Source organism: Gracilinanus agilis, chromosome 6 (genome assembly GCF_016433145.1).
Source record: "Gracilinanus agilis isolate LMUSP501 chromosome 6, AgileGrace, whole genome shotgun sequence".
Lineage (NCBI taxonomy): Eukaryota > Metazoa > Chordata > Mammalia > Didelphimorphia > Didelphidae > Gracilinanus > Gracilinanus agilis.
This window is the reverse complement of record NC_058135.1, coordinates 176,774,144-176,792,969: the sequence shown is the minus strand read 5'-3', so window position 1 is coordinate 176,792,969 and position 18,826 is coordinate 176,774,144. Positions and strand designations below refer to the sequence as shown.

At 35.4% G+C, this 18,826-nt stretch overlaps 1 protein-coding gene across 1 annotated transcript in view; it reads right to left on the bottom strand.

Annotated features, from left to right (window-relative positions):
* LOC123252422 (WD repeat-containing protein 19-like) overlaps positions 1-18,826 on the bottom strand; it is a 200,917-nt gene that overhangs the window by 84,431 nt on the left and 97,660 nt on the right. Inside the window, exons 26-28 of the mRNA XM_044681745.1 lie at positions 17,999-18,123; positions 17,450-17,562; positions 9,370-9,438 (exon numbers count right to left, since the gene is read on the bottom strand). Of these exons, the coding sequence (XP_044537680.1) occupies positions 9,370-9,438; positions 17,450-17,562; positions 17,999-18,123 (307 nt within the window). The remainder of the gene's footprint in view (positions 1-9,369; positions 9,439-17,449; positions 17,563-17,998; positions 18,124-18,826) is intronic.

The following is an 18,826-nucleotide window of genomic DNA, read 5'->3' as shown; positions in this document are numbered from 1 at the left end:
AAACAAGGATGCCCATTATCACCTCTATTATTCAACATAGTACTAGAAACACTAGCAGTGGCAATTAGAGAAGAAAAAGAAATTGAAGGTATCAAAACAGGCAAGGAGGAGACTAAGCTATCACTCTTTGCAGATGATATGATGGTCTACTTAAAAAATCCTAGAGAATCAACTAAGAAGCTGGTAGAAATAATCAACAACTTTAGCAAAGTTGCAGGATACAAAATAAATGCACATAAATCATCAGCATTTCTATATATTTCCAACACATCACAGCAGCAAGAGGTAGAAAGAGAAACACCATTTAAAATCACCCTAGACAATATAAAATACTTGGGAATCTATCTACCAAAACAAACACAGCAATTATATGAAAACAACTACAAAACACTTTCCAAACAAATAAAACTGGATCTCAACAATTGGAAAGCCATGAATTGTTCATGGGTAGGATGAGCTAACATAATAAAAATGACCATCCTACCCAAATTAATATACCTATTTAGCGCCATACCTATCAAATTACCAAAAAACTTCTTTACTGAATTAGGAAAAACTATAACAAATTTCATTTGGAATAACAAAAGATCATCAAGGGAAATAATGAAAAAAAAATGTGAAGTAGGACTTCAGTCAAGAATCACTTAATTAACAAAATTGAGAATAATCCTTCAGGGGGAAAAATGGGTATTTACTGAAAAAGAGAACTTTCAAATATTCTTGATTTTAAAAAAACAGGGCTGAATAGAAAATTTGACTCTCAAATACAAGAATCAAGAGAATCATAAAAAAGTTACACAGGAAAGGGAAAATAAGATACACAATAATGTTAAATTATATATATCCTTACATGGGGAGATGATTCTTAAATGCCAAAGAACTTCATCATTAATCATTATTAGGGCAGTTAGAAGGAATATACATAGACAGAGGGCAAGGGTGAATTGAGTATAATGGGATGATATAAAAAATCAAACTAAGGCATGAGAAAGAGGAATGGCTTGGGAGAAGAGGTAAGGGAAAAACCGACTGGGATAAATTGTTAAACATAAAAGACATATGAAGAACTTTCACAGTGGAGGGAAAGATGGGGAAGAAGGGGAAGAGAGCATGTAAACCTTATTCTCATCAACATTGGCTCAATGAGGGAAGAACATACAAAATTAGTTGGGTACAAGAAAGTTATCTTATCCTATAGGAAATAAGAAGGGGAAGGGGATAAGAGAAAGGGCTGATAGAAAAGAGGGCAAATTGAGGAAGGTGGAGATAATTAGATGGAAAGTAATAGATAGTAATCAACAAAATTTTTTACAAGTGTGCCTAATAAAGACCTCATTTCTCAAATACAGTGAAAAATGAGTGGAATATATAAGAATACAAGTCATTCTCCAATAATAAATGGTCAAAGGAAATGAATAGACAGTTCTCAGACAAAACAATTAAAACTCTCTATAGCCAGGTAAAAAAAAAGCTCTTAGATCTTAAATCTATTATTTAGAGAAATTCAGATTAAAACAATTCTAAGGTACCACTCCACACCTATCAGATTGTCTATTATGGCAGAAAAGGAAAATGACACAATTTTATCAGGATATGGGAAACCTGGGACATGGATGAATTGTTGAGGGTGCTGTTAATGGATTCAGTTATTCAGGAGAGCAATTTGGACCAATGTCCAAAGGGCTATAAAAACAGCACATGCTCTTTTGTCCATTACAAGATTTGTAGCCTGAAGAGATAAAAAGAAAAAAAGAAGATGAAAGACCTATATGTTCAAAAAAATTTAAAGCAGTTCTTTTTAGGGGAGCAAAGATTTGAAAAGTGAGGGGATATCCATCAATTGGGGAATTACTAAGTTACAGTATATAGTTGTAATGGAATAATACTATTGTGTAAGAAATGACAAGCAGGAGGAGCTCAGAAAAACCTGGAAAGACTTACATAAACTGAAACAGAGTGAAATAACCTGAACCAAAAAAAAATTGTACGCAGCAACAGGAATACTTTATAATGAACAACTATGAATAGCAACTATTCTCAGCAATACAATGATCCAAAACTATCCCAAAGGACTCATGACAAAAATTGCCAACTATTTCCAGAGAAAAATAACTGAGTCTGAAACCAGACCAAAGCAAATGTTTTTCACTTTCTTATTTTTTTTTCCATTTGAATTTTCTTCCACAAAAGGATTAATATGGGAAAATGTAATGGACTATTAAATAGAATGAATCCCACTAGAATGAGGACTGAGGTTCTAAGGCTGAGGCTGTTATTTTAACTGTAGGACAGCAAAATTACCAAGCTATCTGTTTTGGTTATAGTGGTTTGGGAAGGAAGAGAGAGGATATAAATGTATAAGGAGTTTGAAAACTGACTGGTAACTTGGTATTTGCTGTTAGAGGACAAACACTTTTTCTCAGCCATGAGAGTACTTTGGGATTATCCAGCTCTTTGAGCCAGAATGTAGATGAGAGAAAAACTTGGGAGTTTCTCAAAATTATATACTCTTGTTTATAGGGCACAGGAGAGGAAGAAATATGGACTGAAAGTTAAGCCGCAACAGCAATAGAGAGTTAGTACCTCAGAATTTCTGCTAGCAGGAGCTAAAATGACAGAGTAAAAAACAATTTGAGTTTGCCCAAAACCACCTCAACAAAGGAAAGTAGGAAGGACTCATCTCACTGGGGTAGCCCAGGGCATGAATCATTGGGAGAACCATCAGAACAGAGACTAGCCCACTGCTGGCACAGGAGAAGGAACCAGTAGATCAGAGAAAGTCTACTATATGTAGCCCACGAGAACTGGCAGCAGGGGAAATAGAATCCAGTCAAACAAAACAGCTGCAAGCTTCCCCACAGCAAACCTGTTAGGTACCCCCCAAAGTGTATGTGTGATCCAAAAGCAGCCATACATATCCCAACACCAGAGTTCCCTCTATCCCAAGACAGTGCAGAACTTCAACATACAGGCAAGATAACAACAACATAAAAAAAAACTTGAAAAAATGAGCAAAAGACAAAAAAAAAAATAACCTGACCTTAGAAAGTAACTTTAGTCACAAGATCACAATACAAACTTGACTACAATGCCCAAACTGAAACATGTAAAGCCTCAAAGTTAAGTGTGAAAGATTTGTCTGGCCCCAAAAGAGTCCCTGGAAGAACATAAAAAGTTTAAAATCAAATAATAAGAGAATTGATAGAGCCTCATTGGTGAAGCAATGGCATTCTCAGTTGAGTATAGAAATCCATCTTAACCTATAGGAAAGTAGGAAGAGAGGGTAAATAAGAGGAGGAAGGGAATGGACAAAAAGGAAAATGAACTGAGAAAGATGGTGGTCAGAAGAAAAACATTTGTGAACAGTAAAAAGCTAAAAGGATAAAGGATTAACAGAGTGAAAATAAGATGGAGGGAAACACAGTAATCATAAATGTGAATGTGGTGAATTCATCCATAAAACAGAAAAGAATAGCAGAGTGAATTAGTAGCAAAATGCAACGATCCAGGACAGTTCTGAGGGACTTATGAAAAAGAACACTACCCACATTCAGAGGAAGAACTATGGCCGTAGAAACACAAAAGAAAAACAACTGCTTGAACACATGGGTTGATGCAGATATGAATTGGGATGTAGATTCTAAAAGACCACCCCAGTGTATTATCAAATATGGAAATAGGTCTTGATTGATGACACATGTAAAAACCAATGGAAATGTGCATGGGCTACAGGGGCTGGGAGGGTGGGAGGTGGAGGGTAGAGTAAGAACATGAATCATGTAAACATGGAAAATTTTTCTAAAAATTAAAATTTTTTTAAATAAAATAAAACAAATGCTCACAAAAAAAACAGAATCTCATATTATACTATCTATAAGAAAACACATTTAAAGCAGGGAGACACACACAGAGTAAAGGAGGAGAATCTATTATGCTTCAAGTAAAGTAAGGAAAGGAGGGATAATAATTATGATCACAGATAAAAGTAAAACTAAAAATCAATCTAATTAAAAGAGATAAGAGGGAGCAGCTGGGAAGCTCAGTGGATTGAGAGCCAGGCCTAGAGATGGGAGGTCCTAGGTTCAAATCTGGCCTCAGACACTTTCCACCTGTGTGACCCTGGGCAAGTCAATTGACTCCCATTGCCTACCCTTACCACTCTTCTGCCTTGGAGTCAATATTGGCTCCAAGACAGAAAGTAAGGGGAGAGAGAGAGAGAGAGAGAGAGAGAGAGAGAGAGAGAGAAGGAAGGAAACTATATCTCAATAAAAAGGTACTACAGACACTGAAACAATGTCAATACAAACATATATGCACAAAATGACAAAGCATCCAAATTATTAAAGAAAATGTTACTTGAATTAGAGGAAATAGATAGTAAAAAGTTACTAGTAGGGGACCTCAACATTCCCTCTCAGAAGCAGATAAATTCAACCAAACATAAGTAAGAAAAAAGTTAAGTAGGTAAGTAGAACTTTAGAAATGTTTGATATGGCAGACCTCTGGAGAATAATGAATGTAAAATAGAAAATAATATACCTTTTTTCAACAGAACAAGACACTTTAACAAAAACTGGCCATATAATAGGGCATAAAAAATATTCAACCAAATGTGAAAAAGTATAAATTTTAAATGTACTCTTTTCAGACCATAATACAATAAAAAGTATGTTCAACGAAAGACAGCAGAAAGACTAAAAATTAATTAGAAACTAAATAATCTTATCCTAAAGAATGGGGGGGGGGGGGAGAAGCTAGGTGGCTCAGTGGATTGAGAACTAGGCCTAGAATCAGGAGGTCATGGGTTCAAATCTGACCTAAGATACTTCCTTGCTGTGTGACCCTGAGCAAATCACTTAACCCTCATTGCCTAGCCCTTACTGCTCTTTTGCCTTAGAACCAATATACAGTATTGATTCTAAGATGGAAATTGAGGGTTTAAATTTTTTTAAAAAAAGAATGAATGGATCAAAGAACAAATCATAGGAACAGTAATTTCACTAAAGAGAATTACAATGAGGAGACAATATCCCAAAATTTATGGGATGCAACCAAAGCAGTATTTAGGGGGAAATTTATAACTCTAAGTGCTTACATCAATAAAATAGAGAAAGAGAAGCTCAATGAATTGAGAATACAACCAAAAAAAGAATAAAATAAATTTAAAATTGCCAGTTAAAAATCCTGAAACTCAAAGGAGAGCTTAATGAAACCAAAAATAAAAAACATTTGAGCTAGTTAATAAGACAAAGGGTTGTTTTTATGAAAATAAAAAAGAAACAATTGGTTAATTTGATTTAAAAAAAGAAAAAAACAGTTACCAGTATCAAAAATGAAAAAGTCAAATTCACAACCAATAAAGAATAAATTAATACAATTTTTAGGAATTATTTTGCCAAACTATATGTCAATAATCTGACAATTTAAGTTAAATAGATAAATATTTAAAGAAATATAAGCTGCCAAGATTAAAAGAAAAGGAAATAGAATATTTAAAGAACTCTATCTCAGGGGGGAAAAAAGTGAACAAGCTATGAATGGATTCCTGAAGAATTTTTTTGGGGGGGAAATTCAAACATTAATATACTGTTGGTGGAACTGTGAACTAAATCAACCAGTCTGAAGAGCAACATGGAATCATACCCAAAGAGGCATAAAACTATGCATACCCTTTCACTCAGCAATACTACTACTACTACTACTACTACTACTACTAGAGCTGTATCCCTAAGAGATCAAAGAAAAAGGAAAAGGACATATATACAAAAATATTTATAGCAGCTCTTTTTGTAGTTGGAAAGACTTGGAAACTGAGGGCATGTCCATCAATTGGGGAATGAGGAATGAACAAGTTGAGCTACTATATAGTTGTAATGGAATACTATTGTGCCATAAAAAAATGAACAGCTTTTTCCGAAAAACCCAGAAAGATTTACATGAATTAATGCAAAAATGAAGTGACCAGAACCAGAAGAATTTTGCATATAGTTTCAGAAATACTGTATGATAATCAAATGTGAAGGACTAAACTATTACCAACAATGCAAAGATCCAAGATAACCCCAAGGGACGCATGTTGAAAAATGCTATCCATAGCCATAGAATCAATTGAGTCTGAATGCAGAATGAAGCATACCATTTTTCACTTTATTTCATTCATGAGGTTTTTTTTTGTATGTGTGATATGTGTCATCTTTCAAGACATGGAAAACCAGTATAACCTATATCAGATTATTTACCATCCTGGGGAAGGGAATATGGATCACAAAATGTCAGAAAACAAATGTTAAAAATTGTTTCTACATGTAATTAATAAAAAATTTTATTTAAAAAAAGGAGGGGGCAGCTGGGTTGCTCAGTGGATTGAGAGCCAGGCTTAGAGACTGGGAGGTCCTAGGTTCAAATCTGGCCTCAGGTGTTTCCCAGGGCAAGTCACTTGACCCCAATTGCCTAGACCTTACCACTCTTCTGCCTTGGAGCCCATACACAGTATAGACTCCAAAATGGAAGCTAAGGGTTTAAAAAAAAGGAAAGAACAGATGAAAAAAGCCAAATAAAGACACTGAGAAGAAAAATGAAAGGTAGACTGAAATGTTGTAGAAATAGTAGAGACTGAGAAGATAAAACTAGTGCTGGAGTCACTGGTCAGGTTCACTTTGTCAAAGACTGAGAGAAATTTTTTTAAAAGGTCTGCTCTTTCCCCAATTTCCCCTATCCATGCCTGTCCAGTAAGGCAATGTAAATCACGCTCTTACTCTCTTCCCTTCCCTAAATATTTCCTGGCTTCTGTTTTGTTTTGTTTGCCTCAAACATAACTAGTACTGCTGTAATCTAAAAAAAAAATTAAATTAGGGCAAACTGTCTGAATGTTAAGAATTTTCATCACTATGCTCTAAGTTATTGGGATTATAATAACCTTTCTTGTAATATAAATTCTATAATAAAGAGCCACCTGGACCTGAAAGTTATTATATTGCCCTTAGGCTTTAAAAAAGGAACTAATTGTTCTAACAAGATATGATGATTAAATTTCTGGAGAAAAAGGAGATAGAGAAGAGAGGATAATGATCAGAGATAGATCATACTGTAAACTACCTTTCAAGGAGGAGAAAGGAAAGGCATGGGAAGGATTCAGCTTCATTCCTATCCAGCAGAGCAGGTAGAAGAGAACAGAAAGGATTGAGAACCCAATAGCCTATTCTATACTCACAGCTACAATCCTTATGACTGCTGTTATACTAATTTTTGCGGATAGGGCCAAATGGAAGCCCTTAGATTATCCTGAACCATTTCAGATAGCATTAAACGATATCAGGTCTAGGTAGAGTGAAAAAATATTTCTTTAGTAATGGGAATGAAGAAAGTTGTCAATATGGTGAACCCAGAGTCCAAGTAAGTGGTATGGACTTAATCATGCTAATCCCTTCTTCTCTTATTCTGTGGCTGAAATTAGTTAACTAACCATTTACTTTCACTTGGAAAAAGTATTTAGCACATTTTCACTGTACCAGAATTTTTCCTTATGCTGCCAATCTGATGAGTATTGACTTAAAAGAGGCCCCATTTCCTAAAAAAAAGTTCAACATCATATTAATGTAATATTGACTGATCTGAATGAATTCACATTGGCCAAAGCCCAATGTTGGATGGGTGTTTATATAAGAGACGAAGGTTAGAAGTTCAACCCATTAAGTTAAATGGGGAGAACTCAGATGATTCCACATGTAGTCCATAATATATTACTGACTCTTCTTCATACTCTTAAAAACAATCTCAGAGTCTTATTAAACTCTTTGGAGAACATGTATTCCCCAGATCAGTATCCTGATGGTCTCCATCCACTGAACTGTCTATAATCTTGCCTCTTTCGAGGGGAGCCCAACAGTCTCTCCCTCTGGGTCCTTTTAACTCTTTGAAGATTATGTTTTTGAGGTCTGCCCATAAGAACTATAATAGAGGTTGTTTTATCACATGACTAAAATCAACAAGAAATATTTCTTTTTTTTTTTTTAACTTTTACCTTCCATTTTAGAATCAATTGTATTGATTACAAGGCAAAAGAGTAGTAATGGCTAGGGAATTTGTTGTCATTGTTCAGCTCTGTCCAACTCTTCTTGACCCTCATTAGAGTGGTTTGTCATTTCCTTCTGCAGTGGATTAGGCAAACAAAAGTTAAATGATTTTTGCCTGGTATCGCACAGTTAGGAAGTATCTGAGAATGGATGTAAGCCCTGGTCTTCCTAACTCCAGGGTCAGTTGTCTATCCACTGAGTCATCCAGCTTTCCTTTTTGACCACATTAAAGGACCATTAATTAGATTTTTTTGGAGCCTTAAGATCCCTGAAGTGGCCACTATACTATACCAGTTTTGAAAAGCAATTCCGAGACAGTCATTGGGCATTAGTTGCCTTATAAAAGACAATAATTAATCTTATCTTTATCTTTCATCCAGAATTGACCATTATGAGATGGGTGATACAAGAAAGTCCTCTAACAAAATTTATAAGAGCATCCAACATTCATTTTTGAGTGCAGACAATATGAGAATATCTTGTATGTGACTATTGTAATTGCTACAAAGGTTTTGTTTTGAAGGGAAGGGAACGGAAGGAAAAAAGGAAAGAAAAAAATCATGTTGATTTAACAATAAAATAAGATGGAAAAAGACCATAATACATAGGGTTCTGTGCTTAAATGGAAATCTTATATTTGAGACTGTCTTTATCATTATTTGTATTGTTTCTCCTCCAGTGGTACTTATGCTAGGCTTTCTAAGAATTATTTAAAGACTATGTTAGAGGTAGAAGATTCACAAAAGAAATTTTGAGACTTTGCCACCAAGGGGTGGGATGTGTAAGAGTGTCATCTATTTTGTATAAGCTGGATTGATTTTCCTTTCATGGATTTGGCAAATCCAAGAGAATAGGGCTTGATCATTCATTAATTTGGCTTAGTGAGACAAAAAGGCCCTTCCCAAATTACCTTCTACTTATTTTGCTTGTATTAAGTATATTCTTATATATGCACAAATTGTTTCTCTCCATTGCAATGTGGGCTCCTTGAGAGCAAGAGCTATTTTCCTTTTGCATTTATGTTCTTGGTGCTTAATATAGTCTCTAGCCCTTAACAATTCCTTAATATTTTGCTAATTATTTGATAAAGCCTGTTGGAACTAGACCTAGAAAAATATCACAAGGATAACATTCAACAACCTTTCTTAGATGTAATGTTAGCCTTATCCTCTACCTCACTCATATAGTCTAATAATTTCTTATAATACATAGAAAAATAAATACTACAATAACATGATAAATTCAAATAGAGTGATAATTTTTTCCTCATTTCTGTCTAATCATCTACATTTCTTACAGTATCAATTGCCATTTCTATAGCCATATTATCTTCTGTATTCGAGCATTTCAGGAAATGTTTTAAAGCCTGCAACAAAAATATGAATAAAGTTAACCAATAATAAAAAAAGAATAAAATTAACAACTAGGATAAAGGCTTAGATCTTTATTAAGTATCCCATAATAGTATATTCCAACTGATATGAATAAAGTATAAAATATTAATATTTATTAATAGGTACTATTTTTAAGTAATAGTCTATCATAGCAGTGATGAAAACCAAAAATATTTCTAACAAACTTGGTTTATAGGCTCTTTATTACATCAAGGTATCTACAATTCACTTCTAATTGCTGATTTCTTACCGAGGATTTTTCTGTCTGTCCATGTTCAAAGTGAATTTTCTGCTTCCACAGTAGCACAGACATGTATAGCACTAGGTTCAACAAGTTAATTGTTAACATTATGTTAACATGTTCTGGTTAGTATTAGTCAGAGCTAGTCATTCACAGTTTCCCTGAGAATAAGTAATTGATGTTATTTAGTATAGTCATATTTTGCTCATTAATTTCCTTTTTTCTTTTTTTTTTAATTTGTTTCTTATTTTTGTTGATATCTTTGCCTTGTATGTCCTTTAGTTCTAAATATTCGATTTCCTTTTTCACATTCTGGTGGTATTATTTGTAGTAAATTAAAATAAAATATAATAGAGAAATAAAATATAACTTGCATTTCAACCATATGTGACAAAATATGAAATATTTCGCACTGAGTCGCTCAGCTTCTTAAGAAATGAAGGGAAAGGAATTTTCTCCACACTTCCCTGAGTTCAAACTTTCACAATTCCTATGTGTTGTGAAACCTGAACAAAATATGTTTTAAGAGTGTTTTTTGACATATATAAATTAAATGAAGAGAGAAATAGGACTTTACAATGACCAGGAGATAGAAGGTTTTACTTTGGAAGAGTTTTATTGCAGTTAGCTTTTTTTTTAGAGTTTAAAATTTTAAATTTAATTGAATTCAATACATTTTACTGAGAACCTACCATGCACAAGACATTGTTTTAGTATTGAGGGGGAGGACTTCAGGTAAACAGATATAATGATAAGCATGTCAAAATCTGTCCTCAAAGAGCTTATTATGTGGAGTAGGAAATGAGGGAAGATGTATTTAAATAAAAATACTAACGAAAGGGAGTGACATTATAAATGCCACAAGAAAAGGACAAAGTATTATGGATGTTCAGATAGGAGAAAGAAATCACATCTGGTTAGAATTTCTTAGAAAGTTTCATGGCATATGAATTTCATATTGCAGAAAGGACAAGATTTCAGTGGTAAAAGTTGTAAGGAGATGACATTTCAAGCAGAGAAAGTGGAATGAACAAAATCATTGAAGTAGGAAATTATGAAGCACATGTGGAATAATGAGTTATCTACTTTGCCTGATACATAAAACCTGTAGAAAAACCAATTCCTCTAGGAGAGTTACAAGCAGCTCAATTGTCTCGGTCAAGAGATAATGTTTTTGTCTCTCTAACACATATGCTGAATTTATATTCATATTTTTAGAGGTTTGAATACATACCTCAACTCAAGATACTTCAGTGGCTTCAAATGCCTCAAATACAAAATATAAAGTTTTCTGATTAGTATTTAAAGTCTTCCCCAATCTTGCTGCAACCAATCTTTTCAACCTTAATTCTTAAAACTGCCCTTAATACTATCTACATTTCAGCCAAATTCTTACTTATTCTTCTTTATGCATAATCCATCCCCTGCTTCCATGCCTTTGCATACTGTTCCTGATATCTATTCTCACCTTCATCTCTTGAAATCCCTATTTCATTCAAGATTCAGTAAGTAGGACTTTCCTAATCAATTCCACTTAATTATTAGACCTCCTCACAAAAAAAAATTGCTTTGTATTTACTTTAACTATATGTGGTATTTCCTCTGTCCATATTGTCTTCCCTGACTTCTTAAGGCAAAAATTGTTTTTGGTTTTGCATCCTTAAGACCTCACAGGGTGCCTGGCACACAGTAAGTGCTTAATCAATACTTGTGAATGGAATTACATGTGCCCTAACTATTTAACTATCTTTCATCTCTTCAAGGACCTTGTTCATTCACTATGACTCTTCTAATGCAATTGTTTTTAACCCTTAACTTCTGTCTTAGAATGGAAACTGAGAATCAAATCAATTGGGGTTAAGTGACTTGCCCAGGATCACACAGCTAGGAAGTATCTGAGACCACATTTGAATCCAGGACCTACTGGTTCCCTATGTGTGCCACCTAGCTACTCCATATTGCATTTTTAATCTCCCCCTCTCTCTCATTTGTGTATAGTCACATTCATTCACTCCAATCCTAAAAAAAAAGTATTCTTTGCTTTTTTCTATCCTTCAATTCTGCTTTGTCACTAACTACTGATGATCACTATTGGGATCACGTGGTTAGCAGGACACATGGCTTTAACAGTCTACCCATTCTGCTTCCTAAAAGCAGAGCAAAGATAGACTTTAGCCCCTGAGCTATTGCCTATTTCTTTCTTCTTCTTTGCTGACAAACTTTTTGAAAAACCTATATATCTACTTCCTTTCCTCTCTTCAATTACTTGTAACAATGGCTCAATCAGAGGTTATTAATAATCTACTAAGTGCTAGTCTATTGCCCTATTCTTGGCATTAATTCTCTTTAACTTCTCTAGACAGCAATAGATCTTGTTTAAGTTGACGGTATTCACACCTTCCAGGATATCCATACTTAGTCCAGTGAAATTCCTTCCCTTAGCTTCCATGACACTCCACTTTCTTAAAATTCCTATCTCTCTAATCACTCTTCTGTGCCCTTTGCTGACCATTCTTCCTTTTCTTAATTCTCCTACTACACTGATAATTCCCAAATCTAAGATTCCAACCCTGCACTCTTTCTTAAGCTCCAGATCTATTCTTAAATGCCTTTAAGACAGCTCCACCTGAGTGTTCCAAAAGTACTTTAACATAATATGGACAAAACTTTATCCCTAAATTTGATTATCTCTTGGATTTCTCTGTCCTTGTCAACAGCACCACTATAGACTCATGATTGAAATTTTAGTGTTAACTTTGTTGCCTGACTATTCCCTCAAACCTCACTTCCAAATATTTAGTTAGTCAATGAACATACTTAATAAAATGCATTCACTATGTTTGGGGTACTGTGCTAAGTGCTCAGGATACAAATAAAAACAGAAAGAAGAATAGCCATTGGCCTCAAGGAATTTATATTCTAGGGAGAAGATTACACCTAAAAAGGCAGATGAAAAAGGTATGGAGGGAGGTGCTCTGGCAGGTACATGGTGTTAGAAGAACCTTTCTCAAAAGAGATTCAGGGATTTAGCCTCAAAACCAGTGGTCTTCCAACACTTTGTCTATCTCTGCTTCATTCTACCTATTAAACCACTCTCTCCAGTGTCTCTAAGCAACTTTCTCAAGGGACAGGAATTCAGGAAAAAAAACAACATCAATTCAGAAAGATACTCTCAGGCTAGATCTGATTTCCCAGTTCCATTGCCATAACCCTATGACTGCCCGTCAACACCAATCCCTTATTTTCTCATCAAAATATTCACTGACTTGCCAAATATCCTATCACCAATACTTCTCCACACCAGACTTTCTTACTATCACCAAAAACCTATTGCCCTCTGCATCTAATAGAGCATTCAAACACTGACTGAATCCTAAGTAATCTGGTAGATGTTCCCAAACTACTAGCCTCCACTTGCCTCTGCTATACCTCAAAATAGTGAAAGGAGTATAGGGAATCACTACACAAAGCAGATCTATGGTCATTTATGATGCCCAACATCACAATTCAGAGATGTAGCTCTCTTACTGGCACAATCTATCTATTAGTACCAGTTAATCTTCCTTACACATAGAATTTAGCAAATGGATGGATATGAAAACTGAGGAAGAAAGAACCAAAGATGAATTTCACTAGATTTTAAGTCTAGATGTCCTGAAAGATGTGAATGCCATCAAGGAAAACAGAAAAGGCAGAAGAAGAAGAAGGTTTTCAGGACAAGATGATTCCAATATGGGAGCTGTTGAGTTTGAAATTCTAATGGGAAATCTAGGTAAAGATACCCAACTGGAATTTGGAAATTGAGAATTAAAAAGAGAAGTGCTGGAAATACAATCTGGGAGTCTTACAAATAGATCAGATAATTAAAACCACAAACATGGATGAAATTTCAAGACTGAAGAAAGAATAGAGGTATGAGATGGTGGCTGGGAGACGAACATGACTAAAAGAAAGGAGTAGTATAGGAAGTCAATGAAGAAGAGAGAAAAGGACTGGTCTGAGATATATGAAGATAACCAGGAAAGAGTGAAGGAGAAAATATCAATAAAAAGAGGATGGTCAACTCTGTCAAATGGTGCCAAGAGACTAAGTATGAAGACTGAAAAAAGGCTAATGAATTTAATTATGAGATTATCGGCAACCTTAAAGAGTTTCAAAAGAGATAAGAACAGAAGCCAGAATGTAAGTGACTTAAGTAGAGAGTAAATATAGAGCATGTAAACTTCTTTTTCAGAAGTGTGACAATAAAGGGGGGAAAAACAGGATAGTGGTTTGAGGCATTAATAAGATTAAAAAAAAGTGTTTTAAGTTGGGGAAAACATGAAGCATGTCTGTATCTTCAGCATCACACTTCACATAACTGTTGTGTGGCCACTAACTTCTTATCAACTCTTGTTCCTGTGAAGCAGAGCCTGAATGATAGAATTTAGAATTCATCCTTATCCTACTCAGAATACCATTCTGAAGAGGTATACATGTCTGCATGCCAACACTGATAGATCTATATTTGGATAAAATGGCAGGAAAATAGAGCTTAACTTTTTTCTCAACTTGAACCAACTCACTGATCTCTAGATCATCCCAGCAATTTGCCTAACAAGTTAGTCATCTATTTGATAGCATAGCATCTTGAAGCTATTAAACTGTGAGACTAGCTGAGTACAACAAATATTTGTTTAAATGGCCCCATAACTCTGTCATGTTAACTTCAGCATAACCCACTGCTTTTCACTTAAAATTGATTCTATCTACATTTCTAGTCCTACACTTTCAGGGGATTAAAACCATGGTGATCACTTTCTATGCTTGCTATGGCTCTCCTCCCTAAGCCTTTGCTTGGCCTCAAAATAATTGCTTACTCCACTGAGAATGACCTTGCAAAAAAGTGCTTAATAAATACCTCAGTAATTAAATTAAACTAAAATAACTTACAGCTATTGAAAGTTACTGAGGAAGGTTTACCTTTGACTGTTGGCAAATAATCTTTAAAATATTTTAAATTTTAAAGCTTATAAGTGTTTCAGGAGACTCAGAAACAAACACTCTAACTATAACAGCATTACTGGCATTTTCATCTTAATCAGTTTTTAACACGGTCCTCTGCTGCTAAGAGGTTAGTAAAAGACTGAACTAAATTAACTGAAGTGATTTGTATAGTGATTGGGGAAAAAAAGTTGTAGAGCTAAGAATTAGGATAATGTGATTTAGAGTTCAAAGAGACCTTAAAATCTTATAGTCCAACTTCTTCAACTTACAGATGAAGAAAATGGTCCAGAGAATAGAAATGACTTGCCCAAAATCTCATTAGTAGTTAAAAGGTTAGAATTTTAATTCTGGCCTTTCTTTTGATTCCATATCTAGTGCTTTTCCAATACACCATGTCAACAAGATGGTAGAGAGACTAAGATGTCAGACTGAGTTTGGACTTCCTCAAAGAGGCAGCAAAAAGTCATCAGAGGACTTCTTTTTTGTTGTTTTCTTTTTTATCAGACAGCTGATATATATAAATTGCTATAAAAAGAATATTATCCTCACAAATTGTGTGTGGAAAGGGGATTCACGAGAAGACTGTTACAATAAGAGGAAAAAGACCCAAGGTCAAGCCTTGGAAGAAATTGAATTATTAAGTAGAGAAAAAGAGAAGTCAGTCAAGGGAATATTAAAGTCATATGTAGAAAGACAAGAAATCAGAAAAGAATGCAATTTCTAAAATAAGGTTTGAAAAAGAGTATTAAGGTAACCAGAAGCAAATATGAAAATAACTGATAAATAGAATTAGATAAAAGGAGATTGCTAATGAATGTTTTTTTTTTAACCCTTGTACTTCGGTGTATTGTCTCATAGGTGGAAGATTGGTGAGGGTGGGCAATGGGGGTCAAGTGACTTGCCCAGGGTCACACAGCTGGGAAGTGGCTGAGGCCGGGTTTGAACCTAGGACCTCCTGTCTCTAGGCCTGACTCTCACTCCACTGAGATACCCAGCTGCCCCTTAATGAATGTTTTAATAGTTACTCAAATATGTTGAATGATGAAGACCTAGCTAGAAAGAATTTAATGATGGAAGAACTGAAGAATCTAAGAATGGGAACACAGTGTTTTATCATTTGAAGTATGAGTATAAAATTAATCTGATGTCATTCTGGAATAGTAAGGATATTTCCTTCAAGACTATTGTGAAAAAAAGAATACATCTGATCTGAGAAAGAAAGAATTCTGCAAAGTCTCAATTTCATGAAGGTCAAAATTTTATCAACAGTGAAGAAAAATAGAAAAAGACTAGGAATTTAGGAAAGAATTCAAAATCAAAACTGTATGAAATAAAATACCTCCATCCCATGGCACCCCAATGACAGTGTTACAGAGTAATGTCATATCTAATGGTCTGGTGTCCTCTGGCATCAGTGTGTCAGTATCAACATGCAATGTCACCCCAGAGGGAGGAACTCATTTAAAATGTAATGAGGGTGAGGGGAAGGAGAGAGGCCTCTTGACTTCTGCTCTTGAACAGACTGACTCTCTGGGCTGGTGCTTGGCAATTGGCAGCAGCAGTATGGAAGGAACTACGCTGGGCTGAAACCTGGGGCCAGTTCTTACCTTAAATTAGTAAGGTTGAAATCTATTTCTCTCTCTCTCTCTCTCTTCTATCTCTCTCTCATTTTATTAATAAATGCTTATAACTCTGGCCAGACCACCTTTTATTTGTCACAAAACATAAAAACTGAAGGCTTCAGATTCAAGAAAGGCAGAATAACAATGGCACCTTACAGTGATTAGAATAGGATGGTAGTATAAGAGTATAACTGTTATGGACCACATTTAGTTCTAGATTTCCTACAAAAGACCTCTTCTGAGCAGTAGTACTAAATTCAATCTGGAATTATGGATATTAGGGGGGGAAAGGGGAATAGGAAATTGAGTTTGTACAGTCTCTTCTCTAGACTTCTGATACTTCACAAAAGTATGTTCTGAGGGCCTAGGTCAGTGATGGTAAACCTATGGCACAGATGCCAAAGATGGCACACAGAGAGCTCTCAGTGAGGCATGAGTGCTGCACTCCCACCAGAGTTCATTACTAGAAAGGCAGAGGGACTTGGGCAGAGCTACTTCCCTCCACCTCTCCATTGTGCCAAAAGTTCCTTACAACATTTTTTCACATCTTCCACTTCTCTGCCTAGCAGCCCAATGGGAGTACACAGGGAATAACATGGGCAGTTCACAAGCAACAGAGCTAGAGGGCAGTGGAGTGCTCAAGTCCCTCCCCTCCCCCTCTCTACACTCACTAAGGACATTCCTCACTTCACCCACCCCCACTGGAAGTGCTTCCTCCCTCCCCTGTATGAGGTAAGGGGAGAGAGGCATACCCAGCACTCAGTCTGGGGTGGGGGTGGGGGGTCAGGGCCCAGCACTCCATCTCTACTAAAAGGTTTGCCATCACTGGCCTAGGTGAATCTACTAAAGGAGATGAAGGCAGAAAGTTTAGTGGTCTCAAATGGTGGGGAGAGGGGGAGAGGGGCGAAAAACAAGCTAAAGAGGCTTTATGAGGATATAATTTTACTGTCTCTGTAGCATGTTGGGGAAAATCTAGTTACAAAGTAGAGGAAAAAATAAAAACCAGCTAAAGGATCACCAAAGTAATGTGCAAAAACTCAAGAAGTAAATTATGCAAGCAACATTTCATTGACCTGACTTCTTCCAAAGCTATCCCTAAAATTAAGCCAATGATGTTTTCCATTAAAGACTGACCCGTGCGTACTGGCCACATAGCAAAAAGAATTTTCCAGCTGAAAAATGTTTCTTTTCTCCCTCAAAATATAAAGCAATGCTCTGATAGTCTTCATTAGTTGTATCCTCAGAACCTGTAATGGAAACAAACTAAATTTAATTCTCCATCTTCAATCTCAGGTGTATGTTAACCTGCTAACTCTTCCTATCTGACTCCAATATCCTTCAGTTCAAATGGGTTTATTCCTATTGAAACAGATGAGGGGGAAATGGTCTATGTGGGTCTTAAATGTGCATAAGTAAGTCTCCTAAGGAATATAAAGAAGCTATGTTGATGGGAAAAAATTAAAACATTAGTATTCCCCTGCCATAGCCTGGGGAACTGGTTTACTTTAAACAACAGAAAAGACAAAAAAGAGGGAAGAAATTGTTGACCATTACAGAGGGAATCATGATAAGAAAGAAAACAGAAAAAGGAAACAAAGGAAAACTACTTTTGTACTGAGAGCACGTACAATTTTACATGGTATATAAAATAAAAATAGTCCATTAGAATTTCACAATATTTACCAATAATATCAGCATAAAGTTCCATCTGATTATGCTGCTGGGCCAGGGTGAAAGCTTCATTATTGCACTTGGACATAACCAGAAATTGGATAGCAGAACCATAGTCACCCAGCTGGAGGAAGAATCTAATCCAAATAAAGATGTGAAATTAAAAAAATTTTTAATTAATAAAACTCTGGCACACTTGAATGAAATCATGTTGTTCTTGTTTCAGAACCCACTCCCATTATCTATCAATTCAGTTGCCAATATCTATTATATACACCAACACTGCCAATGATAGCTGACATTTATGTTCAGTTACCCAATTATGAAACAGCTCCAATGAAAATGATAGCAAATATATCTAATGGTCTATCAAGCCAAAATTTAATTCCCTATCTTTTCCATTCAAAGTTAAAATGATCCCTTCATGGAAGATGTGGAAGAAAATAAGACTATAGTATTTATTGAAGTCTTTTGAGTTACATTAAAAATATCTTTCTAGTGACAAACTTAAGAACTTAAGAAAATAAACTTCCAAAATAAACATTTTATCTAACTTTTTAAGGCTTTATTAAATGTGATCCTCAAAAGGCAGGCAGGTAGCTCATTGGATGGAGAGCCAAACCTGGAGTCAGGAGGATCTGGATTCAAACCTGCTCTCAGACTAGCTATATGATTCTTGGCAACTCACTTAACCCTCACTGCCTAGCCCTTACCACTCATCTGCTTTGAAACCAAAACACAGTATTGATTCTAAGACAAAAGGTAAGGGTTTAAAAAGATGTCACCCCCAGACACTCAAAAGAGATGATCTTGTGAATGTGAAATGCCCTGTCCCCCTCC